General features: G+C 65.5%; 2 protein-coding genes across 3 annotated transcripts; both read left to right on the top strand.

Annotated features, from left to right (window-relative positions):
- The first annotated feature begins 16,216 nt into the window (after positions 1-16,216).
- Positions 16,217-19,400, top strand: PTGDS (prostaglandin D2 synthase). The gene is made up of 7 exons (XM_032866285.1): positions 16,217-16,405; positions 17,072-17,211; positions 17,306-17,382; positions 18,051-18,167; positions 18,287-18,388; positions 18,934-18,959; positions 19,248-19,400. The coding sequence occupies exons 1-6, from the start codon at positions 16,292-16,294 to the stop codon at positions 18,957-18,959; spliced, it is 576 nt and encodes a 191-aa protein (XP_032722176.1). The 5' UTR covers positions 16,217-16,291; the 3' UTR covers positions 19,248-19,400.
- An 811-nt stretch (positions 19,401-20,211) lies between these two features.
- On the top strand, positions 20,212-22,858 carry LCNL1 (lipocalin like 1). Of its 2 annotated transcripts, XM_032866394.1 has the most exons (7): positions 20,212-20,574; positions 20,971-21,110; positions 21,536-21,609; positions 21,713-21,823; positions 22,138-22,239; positions 22,443-22,468; positions 22,737-22,858. In XM_032866394.1, exons 1-6 carry the CDS (start codon positions 20,476-20,478, stop codon positions 22,466-22,468), a joined length of 552 nt encoding a protein of 183 aa, XP_032722285.1. In that variant the 5' UTR covers positions 20,212-20,475; the 3' UTR covers positions 22,737-22,858. The 2 variants fall into 2 exon arrangements, with proteins under 2 accessions (XP_032722285.1, XP_032722284.1); XM_032866393.1 differs by lacking the exon at positions 22,737-22,858 and having other exon boundaries at positions 22,443-22,650.
- Positions 22,859-24,760: the final 1,902 nt, after the last annotated feature.

A 24,760-nucleotide genomic window follows, 5' to 3' on the forward strand; every position in this document is an offset into this window, starting at 1 on the left:
GGGGTTGCTCTCCGGCGCGGGGGACCCGCCTGCCCTCCGCTGTGGCCGGGAGGGTGGGGGAGGGGTGTCCCGCCCCCAGCGCCCCAGGGCGCAGGCGCAGAGGGGGCCGGCCTGCACGTGTTGAGCGTGTCGCCTGCCGCAGGTCGGGGCCCGCGGGGGGGCGGCAAATGGGGCGCGGCGTTCAAAACGTCCGGGGTCGGAGCCGCCACCGCAGCTTCTGCTGGGCCGAGAGGCCTCCCGTGGGAGGTTCCGGGGAAATCGGTTCGCATTTCTCCTCTTCTGGGCCCGAGTCCCCCGGAGCAGCAGAGCCGTTCTGAGCCGCGAGCTCGAGGAATGGGGGGCTGCCCTGCGGTCTCGGGTCTCGGGGAGATGCTGGTGGCCCTGGCCCTCCCGACCCCTGCGCGTCCCCTGTCCTGGGGCCTGCAGCTGACCCGGAGAGGCCTTGATGGTCTCCCTGGCAATGGGAAACGCTCCCGGAGGAGGAAGGACCAGGCGGGCCACACCGTTCCACCCAGTGTGAGGTTCTGGGACAGAGCCAGGCCCTGAAGCTCCTTGTCCTTGGGGGACCAGTGCTTTCTCCATGTCCTGGTTGGGTCCCCTCCTCAGGACAGACTGCTGGAAGCCAAGAGTGGGGGAGGGAAGGAGGTGGCCCAGAATATGGAGACCTGGGGGGGAGGGGAGGGAGACAAGGGGCAGCGCAGTGTGTGTGTGTTGTGGGGGGGCAAGATGGCCCAGGTTGGGGCAGGAGGTGGCCTAGAATAGGGGGGAAACTGGGTGGGGGCGGGAGGTGGCCCAAGACATGAGGACCCAGGTGGGGAAGGGGGTAGCCTAGGACAGGGGTAACCTGTTTGGTAGGAGATAGCCCAAGACGGAGAGACCTGGGAGGGGGCAAAAGTGGCCCAGGACAGGGGGCACCTGGGTGGGGGCAGGAGGTGGCCTGGGACGGGGGGCTCATAGGTCAGGTACACATTCTTCCAGTCTCCTAGAGCCCAGCACCTACACATTTGACTACCTCTGTGCCTGTTTTCTTCAGGCTCTTTCTCTGGGGGTGGCCAAGCGGGCTACATGCCCAGAGCCCAGGCCCTCCTGCCCCCAGGCCAAGTGTGTGGGAGCCCCACCCCCACTAGACTGGGCTGCCTGCCCCCTGCCCTCACTCTGGCACAGGGGCCCCTGCAGTCACCCCTCAGTCATCCTGATCTGGGGGCTCTGGCTGCCTGCCCACCACCCCGTTGTTTGGCATCACTCTGACCGGCCGCGACCCCTGCCCCTTGGGACGGTAGGGCCTTTTGGTCTGTTGTTGTCCCACGCTTGGGTTCGGGGCGTGGGGAGCAGTGCTGGGGTGGCAGGCCTGGGCTCAGCACTCAGCGTTCCACAAGAACTCCGTGCCCCTGATCTTCGGGACTAAGAAAAGGTCAAGCTCCCTGTGTGGGATGGAACATTCTGCTCTCCACCTGGTGGCAGGAAGGCTCCTGAGGTAGGGCCCGGACAGGGAGGCACCGCAGGCGTGGGGCACTGGGAAGGGGTTCCAAAGAGGGTTGGAGCTGGAGGTCTCCGGACTCAGAAGGCGAGGTGCAGAGACATCCCTGGTAGCTAGTGGACCCAGCAAGCACCCCCAGCCCCTCCATTTTCTGCCTGTGTCCTTTTCTGGGCTGGGACCCAGATGCCCCCCGTCTCTGGCAGGCAGGATCTTAAGAGGGCCCTGCGCCTGCCCAGTCTGCCGCCAAGCCCTCTGCGGCCACCTCTTTTGCCGGCTCTGAGAAGGCATGCGAAAGGGGCACGCCCCTGGGGAGGGGCGCCTGCGGACGGGCCCATAAGGAGGGGAGGGTCTGAGTCGGCAGCCACAGGGCCACTGGCTTCCCCCGTCCCTCCTGGGATGGGGCCTTGTTGTGCCCTGTGGGCAGTGCTTGCCCTGCTGAAAGGCCTGAAGGGCCAGACCTCAAACCCCCCGCCGGTCCCCTCCGTGCTGCGGGACTTCCGGGAAGACCAGGTCTGGGGGCTTGAAGGGAGGGTTAGGGTTAGGGACGGAGGCCGGGGAAGGCACCGTCCCGGGAGCCCAGCCTGGCCTCAGGTCCCCCACAGAGATTCCTGAGTCCAACAGAAAAGGGCCCCGGACAGCTGGACAGGCCTTCCTGGGCCCGCTGTTCCTCCTGCAACCCCGGCCAGTGCCTGTGCGGTGGGAACGTCTCCAGCAAGGCCTGCAAATGCCAGGCGCTGGGCGAGTTCACCCCAGCCCTGCCAGCGTCATCGGCGCTCACATGGGGAGCCACTGCCTGGTGAGGGCCCTTGGGCTGTCCTGGGCTCTGCCTACCTCAGGTTCCCACAGTTCCAGGGGGAATGGTTTGTGGTTGGCCTGGCGGGCAGCACCCACAGGAAGATGGACAGGTTCCTGCTGACCCCATTCACTGCAGTGTTCGAGCAAAATAAGAACAGCCACCTTGAAGTCTCATATGCCATGACCCGGTGAGTGAGGATCCCTGGGCCTGTACCCCTGGAACCTAATGGCTTCATGGCTCGAGGCCAGCACGGGCCCCAGTGCCCTGGTTCAGCACAGGCTGCCAGTGACCTAAGCCAGCTCTGGGGCACACACAAAAGAGGGGTGCGTTTACTGGATCACAGACTCAGAAGAGCCTTGCGGGCTTATGGAGTTCAGGTACAGCTGGATCCAGGAGTTCAAACAGTGTGATCAGGGCCCCTTCAACCCCTACCTCTCTCTCTCTCAGCTCTGTCTGTCCCAGAGCTCTGTTTGGGAAAGTCCTCACCTTGTAGGGATAAAACATTAGCCTGGGCTGATGTCCCTCTCAGGGCTCCCAATTCCAGGAAAGAGAGAGCGTCCTGGTCAGCCTGGCAATGGCCTCTGACCAGGTTTTCTGGAGTCACATGATCCTCCTGAACCCGTTGCTGCATCCAGGGTGACAGGTGCTCTGGCTGGTCTGCCCGAAAGAAGTGCCTCCCCCCTGGTTGGGAAGAAGCGGGAGTCTTGATGGATGGCCCCTGGGAATGAGGTGAGGGTGGTGCCATCCCCTTTGGGGGACACCGGTGCCATGAGGGCTTCTTTACCCTCACCACGTCTTCAGCAGGCCTGGCAGGCTTCTTTGCCCACCTGCCTGGCTACAGGGGAGAGAGGGCCTGGGAACCTCTCTGGTTAGGGCTCTTTGGGTCTGAGTAATATGAAACAGGGACCGTAAGCGAGGCGGGTCTGCCATGCCGACCAAGGTAGGTCCTAGAGCTGAGAGCCTTCTCTGAGGGTCTCCCTTGGCCCCTGCCCCAGCCTGCCAGCTGCATGGGCTCATCCACCCCAGAACCCCCCATTGTAGCATCTCAGATTCCTGGGGGCACCTGACTGGCCTAGCTCCTGTCAGAGGTTGATTAGAGGTGAGGAGTGGGAGACAGAACCCAGTGCAAATGCAGTTGGACCGAGAAGGCTTTGGGGCAACCTCCCCTCTCCCCCACCTGCAGGCTGGACTGTACTTGGTTGCTTCTCAAAACAGGTGTGTCCACCTGGAGAGGCCCCTGCACTGCGGGAGGGCCTCCTGGGGCCCGAGCTGGGGGGTCTACCCGGCCGGCCCAGCTTCTCCCCATCTGGCCTGGCTCAGCGAAGTCTGGGCTAGGGGCGCCAGCCACGATGCCCACTCAGGACTCCCGGAGGGACCCGCAACCAGAAACACCTTTCATCGCACATACACATGCATTAGGAGTCCCAGCCAGGCTGAGAAGGAGCGGCCAGTGGGTGGGCGGGCAGAGGCTCCAAGGGGATGTGTGAGGGCAAGGGAGAGCCCACACCTCATCCTCCAGGAGGGACAACCTCCATGGGGAGGGCAGCAAAGCTTCCTGTGTGGGGCCTCGCCCATGGCTTCCGACAGATGTCTCTTCCAAGTGAGCAGCTGAGATCTGGCAGGGACTGGTTTCGGGGCCCTCCCCTGAGGGAGAGAAGGAAACCAGAGGTCTGGCCAGGTTCCAGAACCTTCCTCTTGTGTTCTCCCCCGCTCCCGCAGGGGCCACCGCTGTTTCTCCTGGTCATACGTGCTGATTCCGGCGGCAAAGCCTGGGGGATTCTCGGTGGAGAGCAGGGAGGGTGAGAGGGTGACCGCGGGAGGCAGGGGGGTTGGCCTGGGGAGGGTGCCTGGGCAGGAAAGGGCCTCATACTGCGGCGTTACCTCCCGTGTCCCGGCAGAGCCCGAGGAGGTCCAGGTGTACGACACTGACTACAGCGTGTTCGCTCTGATGCTGTTCAGAAGACAGTCCAGCGGCCAGAGCGTCGTCAGGGTCAACCTGCTATGTGAGACCCCGCCCAGCGGCGAGGTCCAGCTGGTGGGGGTGGGGGGGGAGAAGGGAGGGCAGGGGGAGGAGGGAGGGCGGGGAGGGGTGGAGTGCGGGGGTCCAGCGCTGCCAGTGCAACAGCCACGGCTGAAGGCCGTGCTGCTGCCCCCGGCCCCAGGCAGGATGTGGACGGTCCAGACCGTGGTGCTGGACAAATTTGTCTGCCTGCTGCAAGCACTGGGCCTGTCGGACGACAACGTCGTCTTCCCAGACCTGACAGGTAATGGGCCCTCGGGCAGCCACAGGGGTCGGCACCTGGCACAGGCCCGCACACGGCACAGGCCCGCCCATGGCCCTCGAGAGCCCTATGGGAGCCCATGGGGGAGTGTGGCCTGCACGCAGGGTCTACCTGCGGGGTCCTGGCCACCCCAGAGGGCTCAGCCTGAGCTCAAAGGGGGTTTCTCACAACTCCTTGGTCTCTGCCCCCACCCGGGGTCCCCCTGTCCCGGGCCGCCGCATCCCGGGCCCCCTCCTCTCATTCCAGGAGCATTTCCCACGTCTGGCCCTTCCCACAGGTGTGACCACATGTAAAGCACAGGCACATAGGCAGACACACGGTGCTGACGCGGGCACACGCCCCTGCTTACACACGCGTGCACGCACGTGTGCACACACAGGGACACAGCGTTCACAAGCACGAGCCTGGGAGGGCCCCGCCGCACCTCTGCAGCGAGCCTGGGGGCTGGGGGCAGGGTGGCACCCTGGAGGGTATGTCCCTCCGTCCCTGGCCAGCCTCCCGCCCCAGCGCCTTCTTCCGGGCAGCTGCAGGCCCCCGCCTGTCCTGGGCCCCAGCCTCTCCCCTCCCCGGAGCTGCGGGCCCTCATGCCTCCTCCAGCTCTGTCCCGGCTCTGCTCCGCCTGCATTTGAGCCTCTGTCTCCCCCATCAGACTGGTCACCCCAGCCGGGGATGTGCTGAAGTTGGACGTGGCTCCTCCCCGGCAAGGCCTCTCCCCTGCTCGCAGCGTGGAATAAAGGCTCTGTGTCGGGGTCTAGCCGTGTGAGCCACCGTGACCTTGGGGTGGGGTGGGGAGTGCGAGTAGGGGAGGGCCCTCTGAGCGCACTCATGCCCACCCCTGCCCACCAGGCCCGTCGGCAGCCTCCAGTCTCCTCAGGAGTGCGTTTTCAACCAGTCACTGCGGGTCCCTGCGGGTCCCCTCCATCCTGCCCGCGTGGCCCCCAGCGACACGAGTTCACAGACCCCTCCACCTCCCCAGTCCCCAGAGCCCTGGAGCTGCCATGAGGGGTGCAGCGGGGGCCCCGGAAGAGGAGCAGCCTAGACACAGGTCCCCTGGCCTGGAGGGCGGGGGAGGGCTGGGCAGAGAGGTTTGGCTTCCTGTTGGGGGTGCCGGCCAGACCCCCACCGGGTATAGGGATCCTTCAGGTTCAGAGAGCCCCAACCCAGGACCCCAACCGTCTGTGCACACCTGAGAGGCAACTGCCCTGTCCCAGACAGGACCAGTCTCCGCCCTGCCCCCGCCCCCGCCCCACCATCCTGGCCCCATGGAGCTCCAAGCAGGGGGCAGCAGGCCAATCCCAGGGCCTGCGGGGAAGCTGATTCCACCAGAGATCAAAGAACACGGGGACCTCTCACTCCGTGCCAGATTGCATTTCTTTGGCCTGAGTGCCCCCCTTCCCCACTCTGGTCTGGCCCTGTTCCTCCCTCAGGGCAGAGTCAGCAGAAGGGGATAAAAGCAGGTGGGCTGGCCCTGGCCCTGGGCCAGTCTTTGTCCCTCTGGCGGCCACCTGGCCTGTCAGCTTCAGCCCTGGGTGGGAGGAGGGGCCCTTCCCAAAGACTCCCCAGGGTCTGGGTCACACCTTCCTCCTAGCCTTTTCCACTGAGGCCACACAAAGCCCTGTACTGTGACAATGACATCCATGAGCCACCTAGGGCTTCCCCTGGTCCTGGGAGCACAGAGCCGCCTCCCAGAGGAGTGTTCCAGGCCCCAGATGGGGGCGCGCTGCAGCCACGCAGGGCCCCGGAGATCTGGGATGGTGGGGGAAGCCAGCTGCCCCAGCGTCCTGACGGAGAGGCCTCCTTTGGCCCTTCTCCAGCCATAGCCCTTCCCGCTGGTGTCCCCCCAACCCACGGCGCTCCGTCCCTGGGCCCACAGGCAGGTGTCCCACCAAGCCCACCTGCCGGCGGAGAGCTGGCCAGGGATGGCTGAGACAGACAGGGCCGGGAGCTCAGGCCTGAGAGGAGGGGCCAGGGCTGGGCAGAGGTGAATGGGCAGGGCTACAGCCAGGGAAACAGAGACCCCTGCACGCAACCCTAGTCTTCACTTCCTGCAGAAGGACAGAAGGTGCTTGTGGACTAGTCCGAACGGCAGGTCGTCATTTTGAGCGACTCAGGACCCCTGGGCTCTTCTCTCAGCCCTGGCCCTGCCTGGGGGCCTGGGTCCCTGGGGTGTCCCCATTCCTCAGTGACACACAGGACTTAGGACCCTGGAGGATGCAGCGACCACCCCCGGCCCTTGTCCCAGCCCTGTCACTGGCGAGCAGGTGTCCCCCTCCCCACTCCTGAGGGGCTGTGGTGTGGGTCCCAGCAGGCCCCATGGCCAAACGTGGCCCTCTACAGGGTCAGTGCAGCTGTGGGCTGAGTGTTGCCCCAGCTGCCCAGGACACCCCCTCGACGGCCCCTGGCTCCATAGCTTCTCTGTGAGCTGGTGCGAGCAGGTGTGCTGTCCAGCGGGACGTCCATCCCCACGTTCTGGGTGGCGCGAGTACCGGCCTGTCCCTAGGAGTGGTCAGTGTGGTGGGAACCTCCCCATTCTGGCCTAGACAGGCAGAAACCCTGTAAAGTGGGAAAGGTTTGGACCCTGGGGCCAAGGACACAGCTGGGTCCAGCTGCCCCAGGCTCCCAGGCTCCTCAGGTCCCCAGGCGGGGGCTGCTCGGTGCCGGCACCTGACACCAGGGGACCACCTCCAAGTTCGTGCTCCTGCTTGCGTCCCAGTCCCCCGGGGAGGCTCAGTCTGCCATTTCTCTCAGCCAAGTCCCCCCAGCAGGTCTGCGGGTGCTGCTGCCAAGGGACAGGCAGGGCAGGCGTGGGGGAGGGCCACGGATTGTGTCCCTGGCCCCACTTGGGGCCAGGGGGACATCCTCGAGCCCAGCCTGAGCCACATGCGGTGTTTGAGGGGACTCTGGGTCCGGGACCCCGTGGGCCCACATCACTCTGCTTGCGTCCCAGCTGCTATGGTCTTGAGGGCGGCGAGGTGGATAGGACAGGACTGTGTCTGGATGGACTGAGAAACCGGCCCGCTGCCGGGGAGCCCTCCCCACCCTCTAGGGCTCCCTTCCAGGGAGAGTGGCCCCCCGGGAGGGACGGCCAGCAAGGCCAAGCGACCCTTTGGGGCCCACGTCTGCACCTGAGCCTGCTGGGGGCTTGACCGTCATGGTGGGGACCCGCCAGGGCAGCAGGAGCAGAAGGGACATTTGGACAGCTCCGGGAGAGGGCGGGTGTGGACTCTGGCCACCGTGGGACCAGCCTGGGTGCAGAGAGGCCGGGAACCCGCGGGGCCGCCAGACGGCAAGCTGAGTCCCCTCGTCTGAAGACAGGTGCTGTCGCCCCACCTGTTGGACTCATTTCTTTATGACATCATTTTCTCTCTTTATTAACTTGTAAATCTCACTTTGTTGGGTTTTTTAAACCCTCTTTAAGTACCCACTTCTGAGGCATCAAAGCGTTCACACTTGTGCAGCCGTCCTCCCCCCACCGTCCCCAGAGCTCGTCCACCTTCCCGGGCTGGACTCTGTCCCCGTAAACCCTGCGCTCGGCGCCCCCGCCGCACGTCTGTGTCCGACTCCTCCGGCCTCCAGGGCGTCTCCACTCACGACACACAACCGGTCCGTCCGTGCCGGGCCGACCGCACTCGGCACCGTGTCCTCCAGCTCCGCCCATGTGGCCGCGGTGCCGGGATCCCCTCTTTCAGGGGGAGTCACGGTCCGAGGTGTGGCCGGGCCGCGTCCTGCTCACCCGTGGGCCTGTCGATAGCCGCTCGGGCCGCCCCGTCCCTCGGCTCTTGTGAACACGAGAGTTCAGATCCCCCTTCAAGACCTTCGTTTTAGAGAGGACAGAGGCAGAGACAGAGGCGGAGGGAGAGTGTTAAGCCGACACCACGCTCTGCGCAGAGCCCGGCTCCGTCCCACGACCCTGAGATCCCGTCCTGAGCCGAAACACAGAGTCGGACACTTAACCGCCGGAGCCCCCCACGTGCCCCTGCTGCCCTCCGAGATTTTGTTCTATTTCTATCCTGTTTTAATTCTGTTTTCCGCCTGCAAGACATGTTGAGGGTGACGCAGACCACGGTCCCCAGAGCCTGTGGCGCCAGCGCGTGGCCCTGCTCTGCCGTCCTGCTCGGTCCTGCCCCGTGTCTGTGTTTCACTGCACACGTGCTGGTGACTCATTGCTTCGGGTTTTGTCTGAAAAGTCCTTATTGAGACCTTATTTCTAAAATACGAGCTGAGGGGGCGCCTGGGGGCTCCTTCGGTGCAGCGTCTGCCTTCAGCTCAGGTCGCGGTCTTGGGGTCCCGAGATCGAGCCCCCGGTTCGGTTCAGACTCCCTGCTCGGCGGGGGGTCTGCCTCTCCCGCGGGCCCTCCCCCCAGCTTGTGCTCTCGCTCTCTTTCTCTCTCAAGTAAATAAATAATCTCCACAAAAACAAAAATAAAATCTGGGCTCAGATCTGAAGTCACGGGGACGGATACGACTTCGCTGGCTGCTCTGATGAGTTGGGGCCATGCGGACACCTGTGTAAACACAGCTCGGCCGGATGCAGAACATTCCAGCATCCCAGAGAGCTCCTGGGCGGCCACGTGCAACCGGCCCTCTCCACCCTCTGCCCCAGCAGCCACAGGTCGAATTCCATCTCCCGGGCTGCAGGGCATGTGAGGCTGCCCCCTTCCAGAACCCTCTCCTTACGGGCCCCTCAGCAGCTGCCCACCCAGCGTGATGTGATTCGCCCCTTCCCAAATCCAAGGAGAAGCCCAACGACCCCCCTCCTCCCCACCCGGCAAAGCTGTTCCCCTGCGTCTGGCCAGACCCGGGCAGGATGGCTGCCCCACACGTGCCCCCTCAGGGTGTCCACACCCCTCTTGCCAGATCCTTCCAGCCCAAAACCCCAACAGTCAGTGGCCTGACAAAGCGCAGCCCTGCCGGAGGCCTAGGGGACCTGGGAGCAGAGTCCGCAGGCCCAGATCGCAGCCACGCAAACCCCGCCCTGCTTGGGGTCCCGGGCCCAGTCTGGGCAGTATCGCCCCTATTCCCACTTGCCTCCCAGCCTCACCCCTCCCAACCCATCCCAACCGCTCTTCTGGCTCTGGGCTCTTCTAAGGCTGAACCCCCCTGCCCCGTGGCCAGGTGAAGCCCCAGGCACGGCTGTCCCGGCTGCTCTGGGACAGCTGGGCTCCGTGACCGGCGCTCCCACACGGGAAAGGACAAGCCTCTGTCTGGGAGTGGGCACAGCATGTACCCTCCTAGTCCAGAAGCCAGACTCCAGGCCATGCCACCTGTGACCTCCCTTCCTCTGACCCCAGTGGCCAGCCTCCCCTGGGCCCCACCATGGTTCCAGCCACCCATTCCCTGTCCTCATTCTTTCCCTGTCTGTGACCTCAGCTCTCCTGGCTACAGGCCCGGGGGGGGCACAGCCACCGTGGGGCCCTGCCCCGTGCAGCCACAGCCCCCGCTGCCTCCTTTCCACCTCGCACTCCCTTCCTGCGCCCGCTCAGCCAAGACAGCGGACATTCCCAGCCTCCTGACCCCCGGCCCCTGCAGATCCACTACCGGCCCTCTCTAACTCTGGGGTAGGGGGGCCCCCCAGTGTCCCTTCTCTTTGCTACTAGAGCAGGCCCGACCTGGGTCCCTTGCCCCACGGTCATCCCTTCCCACGTGCCCTCCAGGACAGCCAGTCCTAGCCCCAGGCCCACCTCCGCCCTGGGGTGGGAGCCCAGCTGGCCCCTGGACAGGGCAGGGGTGTGCAGACGCGAGATCTCCAGCAGGACCTGGCCAGAGGCTGGGGCACCCCCTTGGGAGGGCAGGTGCATGGAAGGGGAGGCAGGGTCATCCCTGGCGATGGCCGGGTCCCGCTCGCCCACTGGAGACCGCGGCCAGAGTAACTTCCAAGCCCGAGACCAGCGGCTGTCAGACTGGGCTGCTGCTTTCCCTCTAGAGAGTCTCTCCCCACTGCCCATCAAGGCCTTGCTGTGCCCTGTCCCCCGAGGCGCTTCTGTCCCCACACTTCTCCCCCAACAGAAATGAACACTTGGTGCCAAGAGGAGCCGGCTCGTCTGCCTGATGACCCTCGGGGTGGGTGAGGGTGGCAGGCCAGGCCGAAGCCGGCTCCCAAAGCACAAGTTCTAGCCCAGGTGGGAGCGGGGCATCCTCTCCTCTCACTTAACCCTGAGGCCCCTCGCCCGGAGGGCTGGCCGTGGTCCTGGGCTCTCAGGACCGACAGAGACACCGAGGACGGCATCTAGCAGAGGCCGGCCAGGAGCCCGGGGAGCAGGGTCATGCAGGCCCCTGGAGGGCCTCCCCGGGTGCCATGATGGGGGCCCGTGCCAGGGTGCCCGCTGCCCGGCCCCACAGATCCCAGAGCCCCCCAGCCCTTCCAGGTGACCACCCTGGTGCTGGGCCTGCTCAGAACTGTGGTCGCCTCCCCTTGGAGTCACCTTGGGCCCCCAGGGAAAGGCAGGAGTTCTCACCTCAGGGGCAGGCTTAAGCCAAGGACCAAGGACTCGAGCCCTGGGCCGCAGTAGCAGACTTGCTCTCCTCTGTTGGGACCAGGAACCCCTGTGGACGCCGGGACCAGCCTGACGCGGCCCCGTCATAGAGCCAAGAAGTCTTCCAGAGTCAGGAGACTCCACTGGCCCTGAAGGAGCAAGGCTCTGCCCAAAACTGTCCTTTGGGCTTCCGGGTCTTTGGGAAGAGGGACGCCCAGGTGAGCTGACGGGGACCCAGGAGGGCCTATCTGTTAACCTGCCCAAAGCCCTCTCCCCCAGCCCTCAGACAGGTGACGGGCAGGCTCCGGCGCCCACCACCACTGCCTCGCTGGACCTTTCTGGAAGCCATCTGCCCCAGTCATCCTGGTGCTGAGTGTCACAGCTATGGGGGGCGGGGGGTGTGCGGGAGCACGGCGGGGGCCGGACCCCTTCCCGGGGCAGCCCGCAGCCCTGGCTTCCTGCTGGCCAGGAGTGGCCTCAGCTTACCCTGACCATCTTTTGGTGGGGTCTGGAAACGAGGCACAGCCTCACCCAGGGCCCCCACAGGAGAGCCGCCCTTCCATGTAAGGTCGCGATGGGACTCAGGGGCCCCCGCATGAGGTCGACTCTGGATTTCTGCTCAGACCATGCAGGCCGCACTTGCCCTGCACGGCTCCTGTCTCTGTCCCCTCTCTGTCCCTGTCCTCTCTCTGCGGACATCTGGCAACCTGGCAGCTATCTCTCCCAGGGTGGCCGTGGAGGCTGGGCTGGCCTGGGAGTCAGGGAGAGGAGGGACAGAGAGCATTCCTGGCCGGGCAGGAGCTCTGAGCTGGATCTGGAACCGCCCCCCCCTTCCTCTTTGGGTCTCAGTGCCCGACCCAGAGGCACTAACCACGCTACCCCCAGCTCTCTGCTTTGGGCAGGTGCTGGCTCCTGGCCACCTGCCCTAGGTGGCCTTCGGTCCCAGTACAGCCCAGAGATGCCACTGATAGCATCTGGGGAGGGCTCCAGGGAAGGGGATAAGGCCTTCGGGGATTTTCTCTAGCAGCTTCTCCTTGAGCCAGAGCACGGCCTCTTCCAGACTTAAACCATCTGAGGACCCAACAGCCAGCCTCCTCGACACTTCCCAAAGCAAGAGCATCTTGTAGGGGGTGAGCCCCGGGGCAGTGTGGCAGGGTGGGTCCAGCTGTCCAGGGGGGCCACCCCTGCTCAGCAGCTCAGGGCCCCCTCAAGACCCCTTCTCGCAGACTGGGGGGAGCTGACTGCCAAGCAGAAGGTGGGTGGGGTCCACAGGTCCCTGTGAATTCCTTGTTTGAGGCCAGAGGACACTGTCAGCCGCAGGTCAGTGAGAAGTCAGCAGGGCACCTGGACAGCCTCAGCCCTGGAGATCCATCTGTGGGGGACGCTGCTGTCCCGCCTCCCCGCCTGCCCCCTCCCCCCACAAAGAATGAGGTCAAGCCTAGGCCCTGGCCGCCGGCTTGTATCTGACCGGGCAGACCAGAGGCAGAGGAATGGCCTTGAGGATCTCTCCAAGATGAGACCAACTCCTGACATCCCCATGGCCCAAAGCCGCTGTCATCACAGTGTCCTCCTGCCCCAGCTGTCCTCAGGCAGGTGCCCGTCCTCAGCCCCGCGCCTGGGTTGCAGGGCCCTGGGGGTGCTCAGCCTCGTCTCTGTGTCCTGAGCGAGCTGGGTGCTGCGGTGGGCCTGGCAGGGGCAGCCTGACCTAAGGCCCCGGCATGGGGCCCCTGAGAGACCATCCCCCGTGCCACGGGCTCACGGGCTCACGGGTCAGGAATGCACACTGTCAGCCACGACCACCCTGTCCCTCTGAGACCCGCCAAGCCACACATGGTCTCCAGGAGGGGCCTCCCCAGTGCCAGCATCCAGCACGGACAAACCCCCCCATCCCCCATCCCCACGTCAGCTGAGCAGGGGCCCCAGCGTGCAGCAGAGACGGCCCAGCTCAGAGCTGCTGACCACGCAGGGCTCAGCTCGGAGCACAGTGAATGGGGGCAGGGGGGAATGCAGAGTGCAGGGGGAGTCCTGTGACTGCAGAGGAGGCAGGGAGGGCCCGCTAGGCCAGCTCCTGGACGCCCCCTCCCACCTCCCAGATCTCCATCACACACCTGGACCCTGCAGCCCCGGAGTCACGGCTCCCCCTGCCTCCTCCACCTGCCGGCCCAACAGACCCTGTGGCACCTGTTTCTTGAGCCCCGAAATTGTCCCTCAGGCCCTCGGGCTGGGCCAGGCCCAGGCCTCCACCTTCTCCCCCACTCTGCTCAGGGTCACCTTGAGGAAAGAACGGGTGAGGGCCTGGAGAGGCCCCTGTGGGAGGGCCTGAGAAGGTCCAGAGCAGAGGGCAGGACCTCTGCTCTCTGCTCTGGAGGGCACAGATGGGGAAGCTGAGGCTCAGGAAGGCGGCCACAAGCCAGGATCCCCCTGTCCCTGCCCAACCAGGTCACCCTGCTCCTTTAGCCGTCTTCTGGGCTGCCCCAGCAGGAGCTGCTGGGTGGCCTGGAGGGTCTCCTGGAGGAGACCACTCCCTCCCAGAGTCCTAACCCCACTCTCAGAGACCCCAGACAAGAGCGGCCCACTCCGCCCTGCCCCAGAGGCCTCCATGAGAGTGGGTGTGAGGTCAGGCCCCATACTCCACCGTATTTACGGAAGGCCACCTGGGCCATAGGGGGACAGAGCAACCGAGTCCCAGGCTCAGGCCTCTGGACCACACCCACCCCGCAGCATTCCCCATCCCGCTGGTCACTGCCGCCTGGGGGAGAAGGGACATGGGGGGACAACTGGCCTGCTGCTGCCCACCAGGGAAATGGCGGAGGAGGACGCGGTCCCTGACGCTGGGTCTGAGGACGAGACACTGGGGCTCCCGGGAGCCACTCTGTCCTCAGGAGGACCTCGTCCCACCAGGATCTGTGGGACCCCTGGGGGTCTGGTCACAAGGGCCCTTCCTGGCAGGTTAGCCCAGCCTTCCCAGATGAGAGCTGCTCAGGCCCATATCTCCAGGATCCTGCTGTCCTGGGTCACCTCTTCCCCCCGACTCTGGGTCCCACCGCCCTGGGTCAACTTACTGCCTCACCCCAGCCGTAGGCTCACCACTGGAGGAGATGTCCTTGTCTCAGGGCAGCCTGGGCTGCTAAGGGACCTGCAGCCTGGCCACACAGAGAGCCACAGGCCTCCCTAAGGTCAAAGGGCTGCCAGCCCAGTGCCCACCTGGGGATGCAGCCTTGTCCCCCAGGCCTTCCTCCGCATTCCTCTTCCTGCCCCTGTCCCATCCTGGAGGGAGCTCCCAGACCGATTCCTAGGACAGCCCAGGGGCACTGCAGACTCTTGGGGTCAGCACCCCAAATCCTGCCTGTTCTGATGGACTGTTGTCCCACAGCCCAGTCCATGGATGGCACCCGAGGAGCAGGGGTGGAGGTGGGAGTCTCAGGCCAGCCTCTGCCCCTCCCCTGCACCACCGCCTCTCTCCCCTGAACTGCCGCCCCCACAACTCCCATTTCCCTCTCAGGTGTCTCCTGTCTCTCCACCCCACCCCCTCCATTGACCTCTGCCCGGAGCCCCCTGCCAGCTCAGGAACCCACCCGGCTGCCCCCCAAGGCTGCCTAGCTGAGGGGCCCCCAGAGTGCTCCAGTCTGCACTCCCCTACCCCCCCGGGAGGGCGCCTCAGGTCCCTGGCCTGGATGTCAGGGCTGCAGTGCAAAGGTGCGGGGAGGGGGAAGAAGAGGCTCCAGACGCGCGGCTGCCCAGCCCCCTCCACCTGGCAGCCCACTCTCAACCCTTCCACAGAACTGCCACACTTGTTTTTCCAGGATTTCTGAGATCCCAGCCTCCCAAGGGGAGACTAGGCCAGTCCCACCAGGACAGGCTCAGCCCCCGGGGAATGGCCCCAGGGCAAGGGGCTAGCCAGCGCCGGAAGCCGGTGGGCACTGCGGTACAGATGTCCCCACCCTGCTAGGACCCCTTGGTCTGGTACCCGCCCTCCTGCCCTCACAAGGTGGGTGGCCGTGCTCATGCTGGTCCCATTCAGGGAGCTGACCTGACCCCACGCCTCCCCCTTGATCACTTCTGAACAGCCTTGGGGCTGGTCCAAAGCCAGAGAATTCAGCTGCCAAGAATTCAGCTTCTGGGCAGAAGCCCTGGGATGGGGGTCTGCACCCCCTGAATGGGCTGGGCCTGTGTCTGCAGATGACCAGCCCCTGTCCCCCCACTGACCACAGCTACCAACCCTCCGTGTCCGCACAGGAACTCTTTCCCCTGCCTCATTTCCCCTCCCAGGGCCAGGGCCCTGCCTCCTTGCCTCCCCCAAGACACTCACACCTCTCCTGCTCACAGTGGCCAGAGCTGCCCTGTGCTGAGCCCCCGCCGGCCTGGGATGACCTGGGGCTGAAGCAGAAGGACAGGGTCACCTGTGAGGGCTCAGTAGGGCGCAGGACCTCAGAGCAGCCTGTCCACCCAGGGAGGCCTCTGCGGGCAGGGAGACACCATCTCTGTGTGCAGTGGTTAACAGCTTGAGACCCCCATGGCACTCCAGGGCTGGACTGCCGGGCAAGACCAGTGTAACTGGAAGCTCACACAAAGGGTGGGCTTGTGCCCAAGGCTGGGGGGCCCCAGGCTGAGAAGGGTACCCAGGGGGACCCCAGTCACAGCCCTAGCATCCGGCTGTGGGGGAAGCTGTGCCCAGCATGCCTGGCCTTCGGGCCCTACTTCGTTACCTTGGTTACTGCGGCCCAACTGGGCTGTCACCATCCAGCCCACTGGGCCTTTCAGAACCAAACTCATACAATGCAAGTCCCCACCCCCCCCCAGGGTCCCTGGGCAGAGAGAATGATGGGAGGGCTTGTGGGAGGGAGTCCCAACCCCAGATGAGATGCTCAGAGGTCCCAGGCAAGGGAGTGCCAAGACATGGGTTCCCTACCCCCATCCGGGCTGCTGGGCGGCATCTCTGGGACTGGGGAGAGGACCAGCCTCACAGGAGCCTCTGCCCTCACTCAGCGGCAGGTGGCAGGGCCCAGGCCATGGTCAGAGTCTCTTACATAAGCAGCCCTGCGGGGGGCGAGGCTGCAGCTGGCCTCCAGCGCCCTGTCCTCCCCCAGCATCACGGCATCAGGCATCACGAGCCTCCAGTGGGCTGTCCTTGGGCCCTGGGTGGAGGCCAAGCCAGGCCCATATATAGGGGTCTCTCCAGTGGCCTCTGCTCCTCCTGCGCCTTCCTCCCTCTGCCTGCGCGGCTGGAATCACAGGCCCTGGTCACACACTCAGCTCCAGGACAATGGCCGCTCTGCACACGCTGCGGATGGGACTGGTCCTGCTAGGGGTCCTGGGAGTCCTGCAGACGCGGGCTCAGCCCCAGGTCTCCCTGCAGCCCAACTTCCAACAGGACAAGGTGAGGGGCTCCCCTGCCCAGTCCCCCAGGCGGCACAGGGCCCTGTCAGGGGAGGGGGTCGCTCTCTGGGGCCGAGATGTCTTCCTGGGAAGAGAGCTGAGCAGGAGGCTGACCAGAAGGGCCCCGGTCCCCGGGCCTGCGGCCGTCCGCCAACCCAGAGAGCAGAGCCGCGGCTCCCCGGCCGGCAGGGAAGCACGCGCGTCCGTGAGCGCGCACACGCCACGTGCGGACACGCGCGCCCGCGCCATCCCCGCGCGTCCCCCTCTCCGCCAAGCTCACGACGCCCGAGGGAACAGGCGCACGTTCCACACCTGGGGCCCGGGTCGCACGGTGCGAGCGCGCGACGGGGACGGCCACCCGGACGGCCGCGCAAACCCGAGCGTCGCGCGCGCCCCGCGGCCGGCCCTCGGCAGCACGGCCCGTCCCAGCCCCTCTAGAGACGCCCCGGCGGCCTCTGTCGCCCCCTCCCGCCCCGCTACCCGCCGGGCCGGACCCGGGGCGCGGCGGGGCCGGGGGCGGGGCCCGGCTGGAGGCCGTGGGGGTGGGGAGGGGAGGGAAGGGGCGGGGGCGGGGGCGGGCTCCCGGGCTCCCCCGCCCCACTCCCCGCCGCCAGCCGGGCCCGCCCTCGAGGGTCCCGGTCGACCCAGGCGGGTCCGTTCGCCGCAGTTCCTGGGGCGCTGGTTCACCTCGGGCCTCGCCTCCAACTCGAGCTGGTTCCGGGAGAAGAAGAGCGCGCTGTCCATGTGCGTGTCCGTGGTGGCCCCGACTGCAGACGGAGGCCTCAACCTCACCTCCACCTTCCTCAGGTGGGGCGGCGGGCCGGGCTCTCCCCGCCCCAGGGCCACGGTTTAGGGACAGCCCCTGGCCTGACCCCTGACCCCTTCGGTGGCCTGCCCCCAGGAAAGAGCAGTGTGAGACGCGGACCCTGCTGCTGCGGCCGGCAGGAACCCCGGGCTGCTACAGCTACACCAGCCCGCGTGAGTGGGGCCCCCTCTAGGGCCCCCTGGGTCCAGCTCGGGCCGGGAGCCCCCACCTCCCCGGCGCCAGCACTACAGGGGGCGGGCTGGTGGCCCCTCCACGAGGGTCTGCTAGCCCACGGTCTGGCCTAGACCTGCCCAGGCTCAGGTGGGGGGTCCACGAACCCTCTCTCGGGCACTGGGTCCTCTGTGGGGCTGACCTCCAGGCCCCTCCCTGCCCCCCATAATGGTATTTCCTCAGGTGAAGCACACACCAGTAGCCCCCCAACCCCCTCACTGCTCCCCACGCTTTCCAGCCCAGGAGCAGCGCCAGGGGCCTCTTCACCCCCACCCCACCATTTAGCCCCTTCCTTGGGGACGGCTTCCGCCTGGGAAATCTTTCCTCTTCTTCCCAGTTCTGGCCGAGGGGTTTGTGGGTGCACCGTGACCCCTAATGTTCTGATCCTGTTGTCTGCTGACCTGGATTTCTGGCTGGAGGACCCTGGACCTGCAGAGTTGAGGGTTGTCTGGGCAGGAAGCTGGGGGCTGGCCACCTGTCTCTCTCGAGGGGCGTCTTCCCCGGCTCCTTCCCACAGCCGGCCCAGGGAGAGAGCACCCCTTCCCCGGCAGAGGTGGGTCGGAGGTCTGGGATCACGGTTTGCAACCCGGCTTCCCTCCCGGCTTCCCAGACTGGGGCAGCACCCACGACGTGTGGGTGGTGACGACAGACTATGACGAGTTTGCGCTTCTCTACACTGCGGGCACCAAAGGTCTCGGCCGGGACTTCCACATGGCCACCCTCTACAGTACGCACCCCACCCCGGGACTTAGATGGCTGCCTGCAGGGGGGCTCCCCAGGCCGCGGGGGTGGGGCCGCCTGGGTCCTCCCCAACCAGAGGCCAGCGGCTTCTCCTTCCCACCGCAGGCCGCACCCAGACCCCAAGGGCCGAGATAAAGGAGAAATTTAGCAACTTTGCCAAGACCCGGGGCTTCACAGAGGACACCATTGTCTTCCTGCCACAGACCGGTGAGGGGGGTTGCTAATCTGTTGGGGAGGGGATTAAGGTCAGATCTGAGGCAGACAGTGTCCTGATTCTGGGGGCGTGGTGCATCCGGCCAGACCGCCCACGGACCGTCATAGGCACACTGTGGCCTCTGGACTGGAGGCAGCCTGTCCTCACCCCAGACCTTGGCCTGCAGCCCCTGGGCAGGACACAGGAAGGTACTCCTTCTTCAGGAAAACCCCCTCCCATCTCCCCAGTTCCAGGCCCCTGGTCAGCCCTCAGGACACAGGGTCCCCAGCATGGTGGGAGGCGGGCACTAGAAACATTACTGGGGTGGGGGGATGTTACAGGAACACACAGGGGCTCCGGGCCCAGGGCTTCCCTGAGGCAGGCAGCCTGCTCCGGCCCAGGAGGGGACAGGACTCCTCCCACCTTGGAGGAGTGTGATGGACTCAGCACTTTTGGGGGTGCTCGACTAGACCAGTTCTCCAGGGCTGCCAAGAGGGGGTGGGGAAAGTGGCCCTGGCCTGGGGCACTGACCACAGTCCCTGGGGGTCTTTCTTGGCAGATAAATGCATGGAGGAGCACAAGTAGGTGAGTGTGGCCAGCTGGGGGCTGGCCTCACCCAGCAGTCCCCGCTCACACATGCTGGCGCACGCACCACCCCCCCATGCAAGGGTGGTCCCAGGCACATGGGGCTGCCCAAGGGGGAGGGGCTCCACTGGGGTTCACGAGATTCCTGGGGGTTAGAGGAGCTGGAGGCTGGGATAGGAACTGGTGGGGTCCATGGGAAGGGGGTTCCTGGAGAAGCTCGCTCCCCTGTGGCTGGGGAGTGGGGGCGGTATTGCCTGCCCCACCCACTGGTCCCACTCTCTCTGCCAGGTGACCCCGGCCCTCAGGACCTGGCCATCCTGCCCTGCTCTGCTCTCTCCTCCAAGACCCCCGAGCTCCCAGCCCTGGCTCCTCCCTGCCCCCACCTGTGCCCCCTCAGGCTTCCTCCTGGCTCTGAGAATAAACTCCAGAAGCAAATCAGCATCGAGCTCTTGCCCGTCTGTCCTGCGGTCCTCGCTGCCCACGGCCTGGCTCTGGCCCTCTCCCTGCGGACCTGACCACACCCCACTCACTTTGGGCCTCAGTTCCCTCCCAAAGACTTTCCCAGAAAGTCTCTGAGCCTGGCTCTTCATGACACCCCCGAGGGGTGGGCAAGGGGCCGCTAGTGTTTGTTCCTGGTGGGGCGGGTCGGAAGCAGGGAGCAGCCCCATCGCGGCCCTCCCCCAGTTCACCGCGGCTCTGACCTCGCCACAGCCCCTCCAGCCAGCTGCTTCTGGGCTGGAGCCCATCACCTCCTACACCCTGGACAGCTGCCCCCTCACTCCGAGTCTGGAGGCCCGAGGCCCCAGGGAGCTTTGCGCTCGCCGGGTTTTTGAAGGCGTGGGGTCAGTACCTCAGACTGGGCAGAGATCAGGGACCCAGAGGACAGAGAGGAAGGTGGCCACCCTGTCCGCACCCCGCACACTGGGATGGACTGACTGGGCAGGCTGATGACTGGACACCCTCACATCTTCTCCAGCCACATGGTGCCTCCCGTCCTCTGTACTCCAGCCCCGCACTTTCACCAGACCCCTGGCGCCAAAGCCACCCCTGCACCCCAGAGCACGGCCTCCCTGACCAGCTCTGCCCTGCCCTTCGCCCTCCTGGTTCACAGTGGGCAGCACCCCCCACCCCAGCAGATTTCAGCTTGGCCCTACAGAGGCACCAAGGGTTGTGAGGCCCAGAGATGAGGGTGAGAGCTTCTTGGCAGACTTCCTGGAGGAGGGGGACTGGGGTGTGTGTCCCGGCAGAGAGCTGGGGGCCGACATATCAGAAAACCTGTCTGAAGATCTCCCCTGGCCTGGCCGGATCTGAAGTCTCAGGAGGAAAGGCCACCGGGGGTGGGCGGGTCTCTAAGCACCCCACTGGGCCAGGTCCCTGCAGGGGACAACCAGATCCCAGCCTAATCTCAGTGGGCTTGGTCCTGGGCCAGCAGGCCAGCCCCCCAGGGCATTCAGGGCTCATAAAGCCTGGGCTGGAAAAGCCACCTCAGCTGTCCTGCTAAGAACCATTGTCCACGATGCTGCACCTGCTGGTGGCCGGCTGGGTCTTCGCCTTGCTCGGGGTGTCACCAGGCCAGGCCGAGGTCCCCATCCAGCCCAACTTTGACGCCAGCCAGGTGGGCCCAGGCACCCCCATGCCAGACCCATCCCCTTCTCCTCAGGGGTGACCACCCTGGCTGCTCCATCCAGGTCCAGGGGCCGGCATTTTCCCCAGAGAGGCTGGAGGCCAGAGGAGCCCAAGCCTGCCCCCCACTCTCTGGCCCAGGCTTAGCTCAAACTGGGGTGGGGGCAGGGGAGAGAGCCCCATCCACCGGCCCCATCAGCTGGGGGTGGGCCAGGCGGGGGAGGACAGCAGCCCCTCAGGCCACTCTGTGGTTCGGTCTGTGCCTCGTGCCCTCCGCCACTCCCAAGGCCTCACATCAGGACGAGTGGCAGCCGCCGGCCGCCATGCTGGGTCAGAGTTGAGGTGGGCACAGGGCTGCCCCCCAGCTCTCCCTGCACCCTCCCTGTAGTTCCAGGGCACCTGGTATGTGGTTGCGGTGGCATCGGATGACCAGGGCTTCCTAGACTCCAAGGACAACCTGAAGATGCCCGTGGTCTTGGTGACCCCCTTGGCAAACGGTGACCTGGCCCTCAAGTTTGGGTACTCTACGTAAGTGACCCCATGAGCCCCACGTCAGTCTGGGCCTTAGACCTGGCCACTGGGAGGCCAGAGGTGAGCCGCCTGGGACCAGAGGCATCCCGACTTCATAGGAACTCGGACCCAGGCCCCCGTGCAGTCAGGCAGCGAGCTCAGATTCCTGTGCCCGTGTCCCAGCCATGGAGGAGTCCCGTCCCTGTGTCTGCATGTGGGAGTCTGCTGGGGAGACCCCACATCTCCTGGCTGTCTGTCCGGCCCCCAGCCCCTGAGAAAGTCTCTCACCTCTGAGCACAGGGTGAGGGGGGCCTCGGGGCGCCAGGCGGCCTGAGCAGCGGCTGACCCTGCGTGGTCAGCAGTGCCCAAGATGTGGCCCTTCGCAACACCTTTGGGGAGTGTCTTCAGGACGCTCAGACGCCGTGGTTCCTCCCCCCACCCAGGCCTGATGGCGGGTGCCAGAAGGTGGACACGACCTTCACCAAGGGTGCTGTGGATGGGCAGTTCAGCAACAATGGTGAGAGGGGGGTGAGGCCCGGGAGGGCTCGGGGCCAGGCTGTGGGGGCGTGGGGGTGGGATCCCCCCCCAGGCAGCAGGCTCAGCCGGCTCTTGCCCTCCAGCCTTGGCGCAGACGGACATCCGCGTGGCGTCCACCGACTACGAGCATTTCGCAGTGCTGTACGTGGAGACGCAGAAGGAGGGCGTCAGGAGCGTCTGGCTGCAGCTCTACGGTGAGCAGCCCAGCCTGGGGGTGCTCCCAGCACCCCTGCGCCCCCACCGATCCCCAGGCACAGGCCTCTCCTCTAGGAGCCCTGCACCCAAGGCTGGTCGGGACTGTTGTCCACATGGCAGCAAGTTCCAACTCCACGCAGGGGGAGCTGCTGTCCTCCAGTGTCTCCTTGGGACCCTCGTGTCTGTGGTAGAGGGCTCCAGACCCCTCCCCGCCCAGCCCCCCCCCCCCGCCCCCCCCCCCCGCCCCATCCTCCTCCAGACCAGCCCCCACCCCCGCCTGACCCCTCTGCTCACTGATGCTCCCTGCCCTCAGCCCGCGTCCCGGAGCTGTTTCCTGAGGGCGCCCAGAAGATGCAGCAGCTGGCGCCCCAAATAGGCCTGAACCCCAGCCAGGGTGCCCTGCTGCCCTCATCAGGTGAGAGCCGCCCCCAGGCCGGCTCAGGGCTGCGGGAGACCCCAGACTCCTACGGGGAGGGCCAGATGGCGCCCTTCAGACGGTGCTCGGTGCTCAGTGCTCACGCACAGGCTGCGAGGCATGGTTATTCAGGGAGGGTTGGGGGCCTCCCACCCCGGGGCAGGGGCCCTGGCTGGTTCCTCAGGCCCCACTCTCTCCCACAGACCAGTGTGCTGGCGCCTTCTCCTAGGTGAGTACCCAGGGCCAGGCCTGGACACCCCTCCCCAGACCGTGCAGTGCCCCGTGCCCCATGCCCCAGGGTCCCTCCTGGCCAAACGGCTGCACAGTGGGGGTCCTCATCCTGGGAGCAAGGTGGGGACCGTTCCATGGAATCAAGGGGGGACAGCAAGCAGCAGTGGGGAGGGACAGAGTGGGGGCTCTTGGCCTGGGCCCAGGCAGGGCAGGAGGAGGCAAGAAGGTGGTGCTCACCCCACTCCGCCTGCTCTCTTGTTTGCAAGGAATGACCCGGCCCGGGAGCGCCCACCGTGGGGGGCCCACGCTCCGCACGCTAGGCCTTCCCCAGAGAGCGCACACCACTTCTCTCTGCCATCCCTTCCCCAGCACAATAAATCATCTCCTGAAGCCCACGGCTGTGCATTTCTTCCACGGGGTTCTGGGACCAGGGGAGGACGCCCTGCTCAGCTGGCGTGGGCCGGCGCTCAGCCCCGGGGGGAGCTTGGGCTCCGCTGCGAGGAAAGCTTACGCAGACGCAGAGGGACGCCGCAGGGCCTTCCCTGCCACTGGCCAACCCCCCACCCTGGACTGGGGTGTGGCCCTTGCTCAGCTCATTAAGGATCTGCCTCTGGCTCAGGTCAGGATCCCACGGTGCTGGGATCGAGCTCCGCATCGGGCTCCCTGCACCGCAGGAAGCCTGCTTCTCCCTCTCCCGTGCCCCTGCTTGTGTTCCTGCCTTCACTGTCTCTCTCTCTGACAAATACATAAATAACATCTTAAAAAAAATAAAATAAAACCTCAGCCCTGTCCTGCCAGGTTTGTTGCTTTAATTGGGGTCCTTCTGGACTAGGATGTCACCGGCATAAATAGCCCCACACCCTGAGAGCCCCTAACAGCCTCCTCCACACCTGCACCCGGCACCTGGCCCCAGCCCATGCCTTTGCTGGCCTGACCCACAGCCAGCCTCTGACCCCCCTGTGGACGCTTTGAGGCAGGGGCCTGCCCCCATCTTCTCCCGGCCCCAGCTTGACCCCAGTCTGGAACTGAAGCCCTGGGGGTCAGGACAAGTGTGTGGAGGGTCCAGAGACCCAGTCCCCGCCCACACGTGTGACCTGTGAGCTCACCCACCCACCCACCCCTCCTACTGACTCTTGGGCAAGGTGCCATCTGGCCACCTAGAGGGGTTCTGCTGGGAGATGCTGTCGGAGCTCTAGGCGACACATCAGCGGGTCAGTGGGCCGGTCAGTTGTCATTTGGCTTCCATGGGGACAGGAGAAGAAGGGGTGGAGGACGCTAGGGCAGCAACACAAGGGTTTGAAGTAGAGAGGCGGGGGTGCTTGCTCTCCTGGGGAGTAGTGTGGGAAGTCTCACCACCAGCCTCTGCACTCCCAGCAGTCTCTGGTCCTCTTGTCCTCCCCCACTGATCCCTCCTGGGGAGGATCTGTAGTGGGGAGAGGCAAGTTGCCCCTCATGGCCTTCTGGACACCTTCTCCTCCGAGAGAGGCTCCGCTCTGGGGTGGGGCAGCCCCATGGGGCCTCTGGATCCCAGGAGGGCTGTCCCCCCGCCAGGCACCTGCAGACCCGCCTGGGGCTCATGGTCTCGTCCTGCACCACCCCGCTCACACCTCACGGGGGCAGCCCGCAGCCGGTTCTCCGCCCAGAAGCCAGGGCTCTCACTGATAGGAAAGGCCGAGGTCTTTAGGGGCCAAGAAGGCCGTCCCTGACCGGCCCTCCTCTGACCCCACCACCCACCCTCCTTCCTTCAGCCCTGCTGACCAGCTTGTGTCCCTTGAACAAGCCGGCCCCGAGTGGGACACAGAGTCCAGATGCATGTGTCTCCTGCCTGGGGCGTCTCGTCCCAGCTCTCCGCTTTGTCTGCTCTGCTGGAATCTTTTGTTCAAATGCCACCCTGTGTGCCCCTCCTTAGGCCTCTGGGACCCCAAGCCCTGGCTACCCTGCCCCCGGCACCGTGGCTGGAGCCTTCCTTAGCCGCGTCCCTTGCCCACCTACCTTGTGCCCACACCCACGTTCAGTCAGCCCTGCAGGAGGCCTGAGGGGCTGAAGACCTGGCTATCCAGCACGTTGTCCAGATATTTGTGTAATTTTTTAAACTTAGATTTTTCGGTTTTCTTTTCACGTTTTGCAACGAATCCCTGCTCCCGGTCTTGAACTAGTTCCCTGGGGATCCTGTGACAAATTATCACAAATTTGGTGGCTTAAAACCTAACATTTACCTTCCTTCTCGTGGTTCTGGAGGCCAGAATCAGTTTCCCTAGGCCAAGATCGCAGGATGGGCAGGGCCACACCC

The sequence above is a fragment of the Lontra canadensis genome, unplaced genomic scaffold (genome assembly GCF_010015895.1).
Source record: "Lontra canadensis isolate GAN:19392208 unplaced genomic scaffold, GSC_riverotter_1.0 scaffold30, whole genome shotgun sequence".
Lineage (NCBI taxonomy): Eukaryota > Metazoa > Chordata > Mammalia > Carnivora > Mustelidae > Lontra > Lontra canadensis.

What these genes read in the sequence shown, in the direction of transcription:
- LCNL1 (XM_032866394.1), top strand. Translation starts at nt 20,476, where the DNA reads ATGCTGCACCTGCTGGTGGCCGGCTGGGTCTTCGCCTTGCTCGGGGTG. An exon ending in CTCAAGTTTGGGTACTCTAC is followed by an intron (nt 21,111 to 21,535) that starts GTAAGTGACCCC and finishes CCCCCCACCCAG; the next exon opens with GCCTGATGGCGGGTGCCAGA. An exon ending in TGCCCTGCTGCCCTCATCAG is followed by an intron (nt 22,240 to 22,442) that starts GTGAGAGCCGCC and finishes TCTCTCCCACAG; the next exon opens with ACCAGTGTGCTGGCGCCTTC.
- PTGDS (XM_032866285.1), top strand. Translation starts at nt 16,292, where the DNA reads ATGGCCGCTCTGCACACGCTGCGGATGGGACTGGTCCTGCTAGGGGTC. An exon ending in CTACAGCTACACCAGCCCGC is followed by an intron (nt 17,383 to 18,050) that starts GTGAGTGGGGCC and finishes CCGGCTTCCCAG; the next exon opens with ACTGGGGCAGCACCCACGAC. An exon ending in TGTCTTCCTGCCACAGACCG is followed by an intron (nt 18,389 to 18,933) that starts GTGAGGGGGGTT and finishes CTTTCTTGGCAG; the next exon opens with ATAAATGCATGGAGGAGCAC.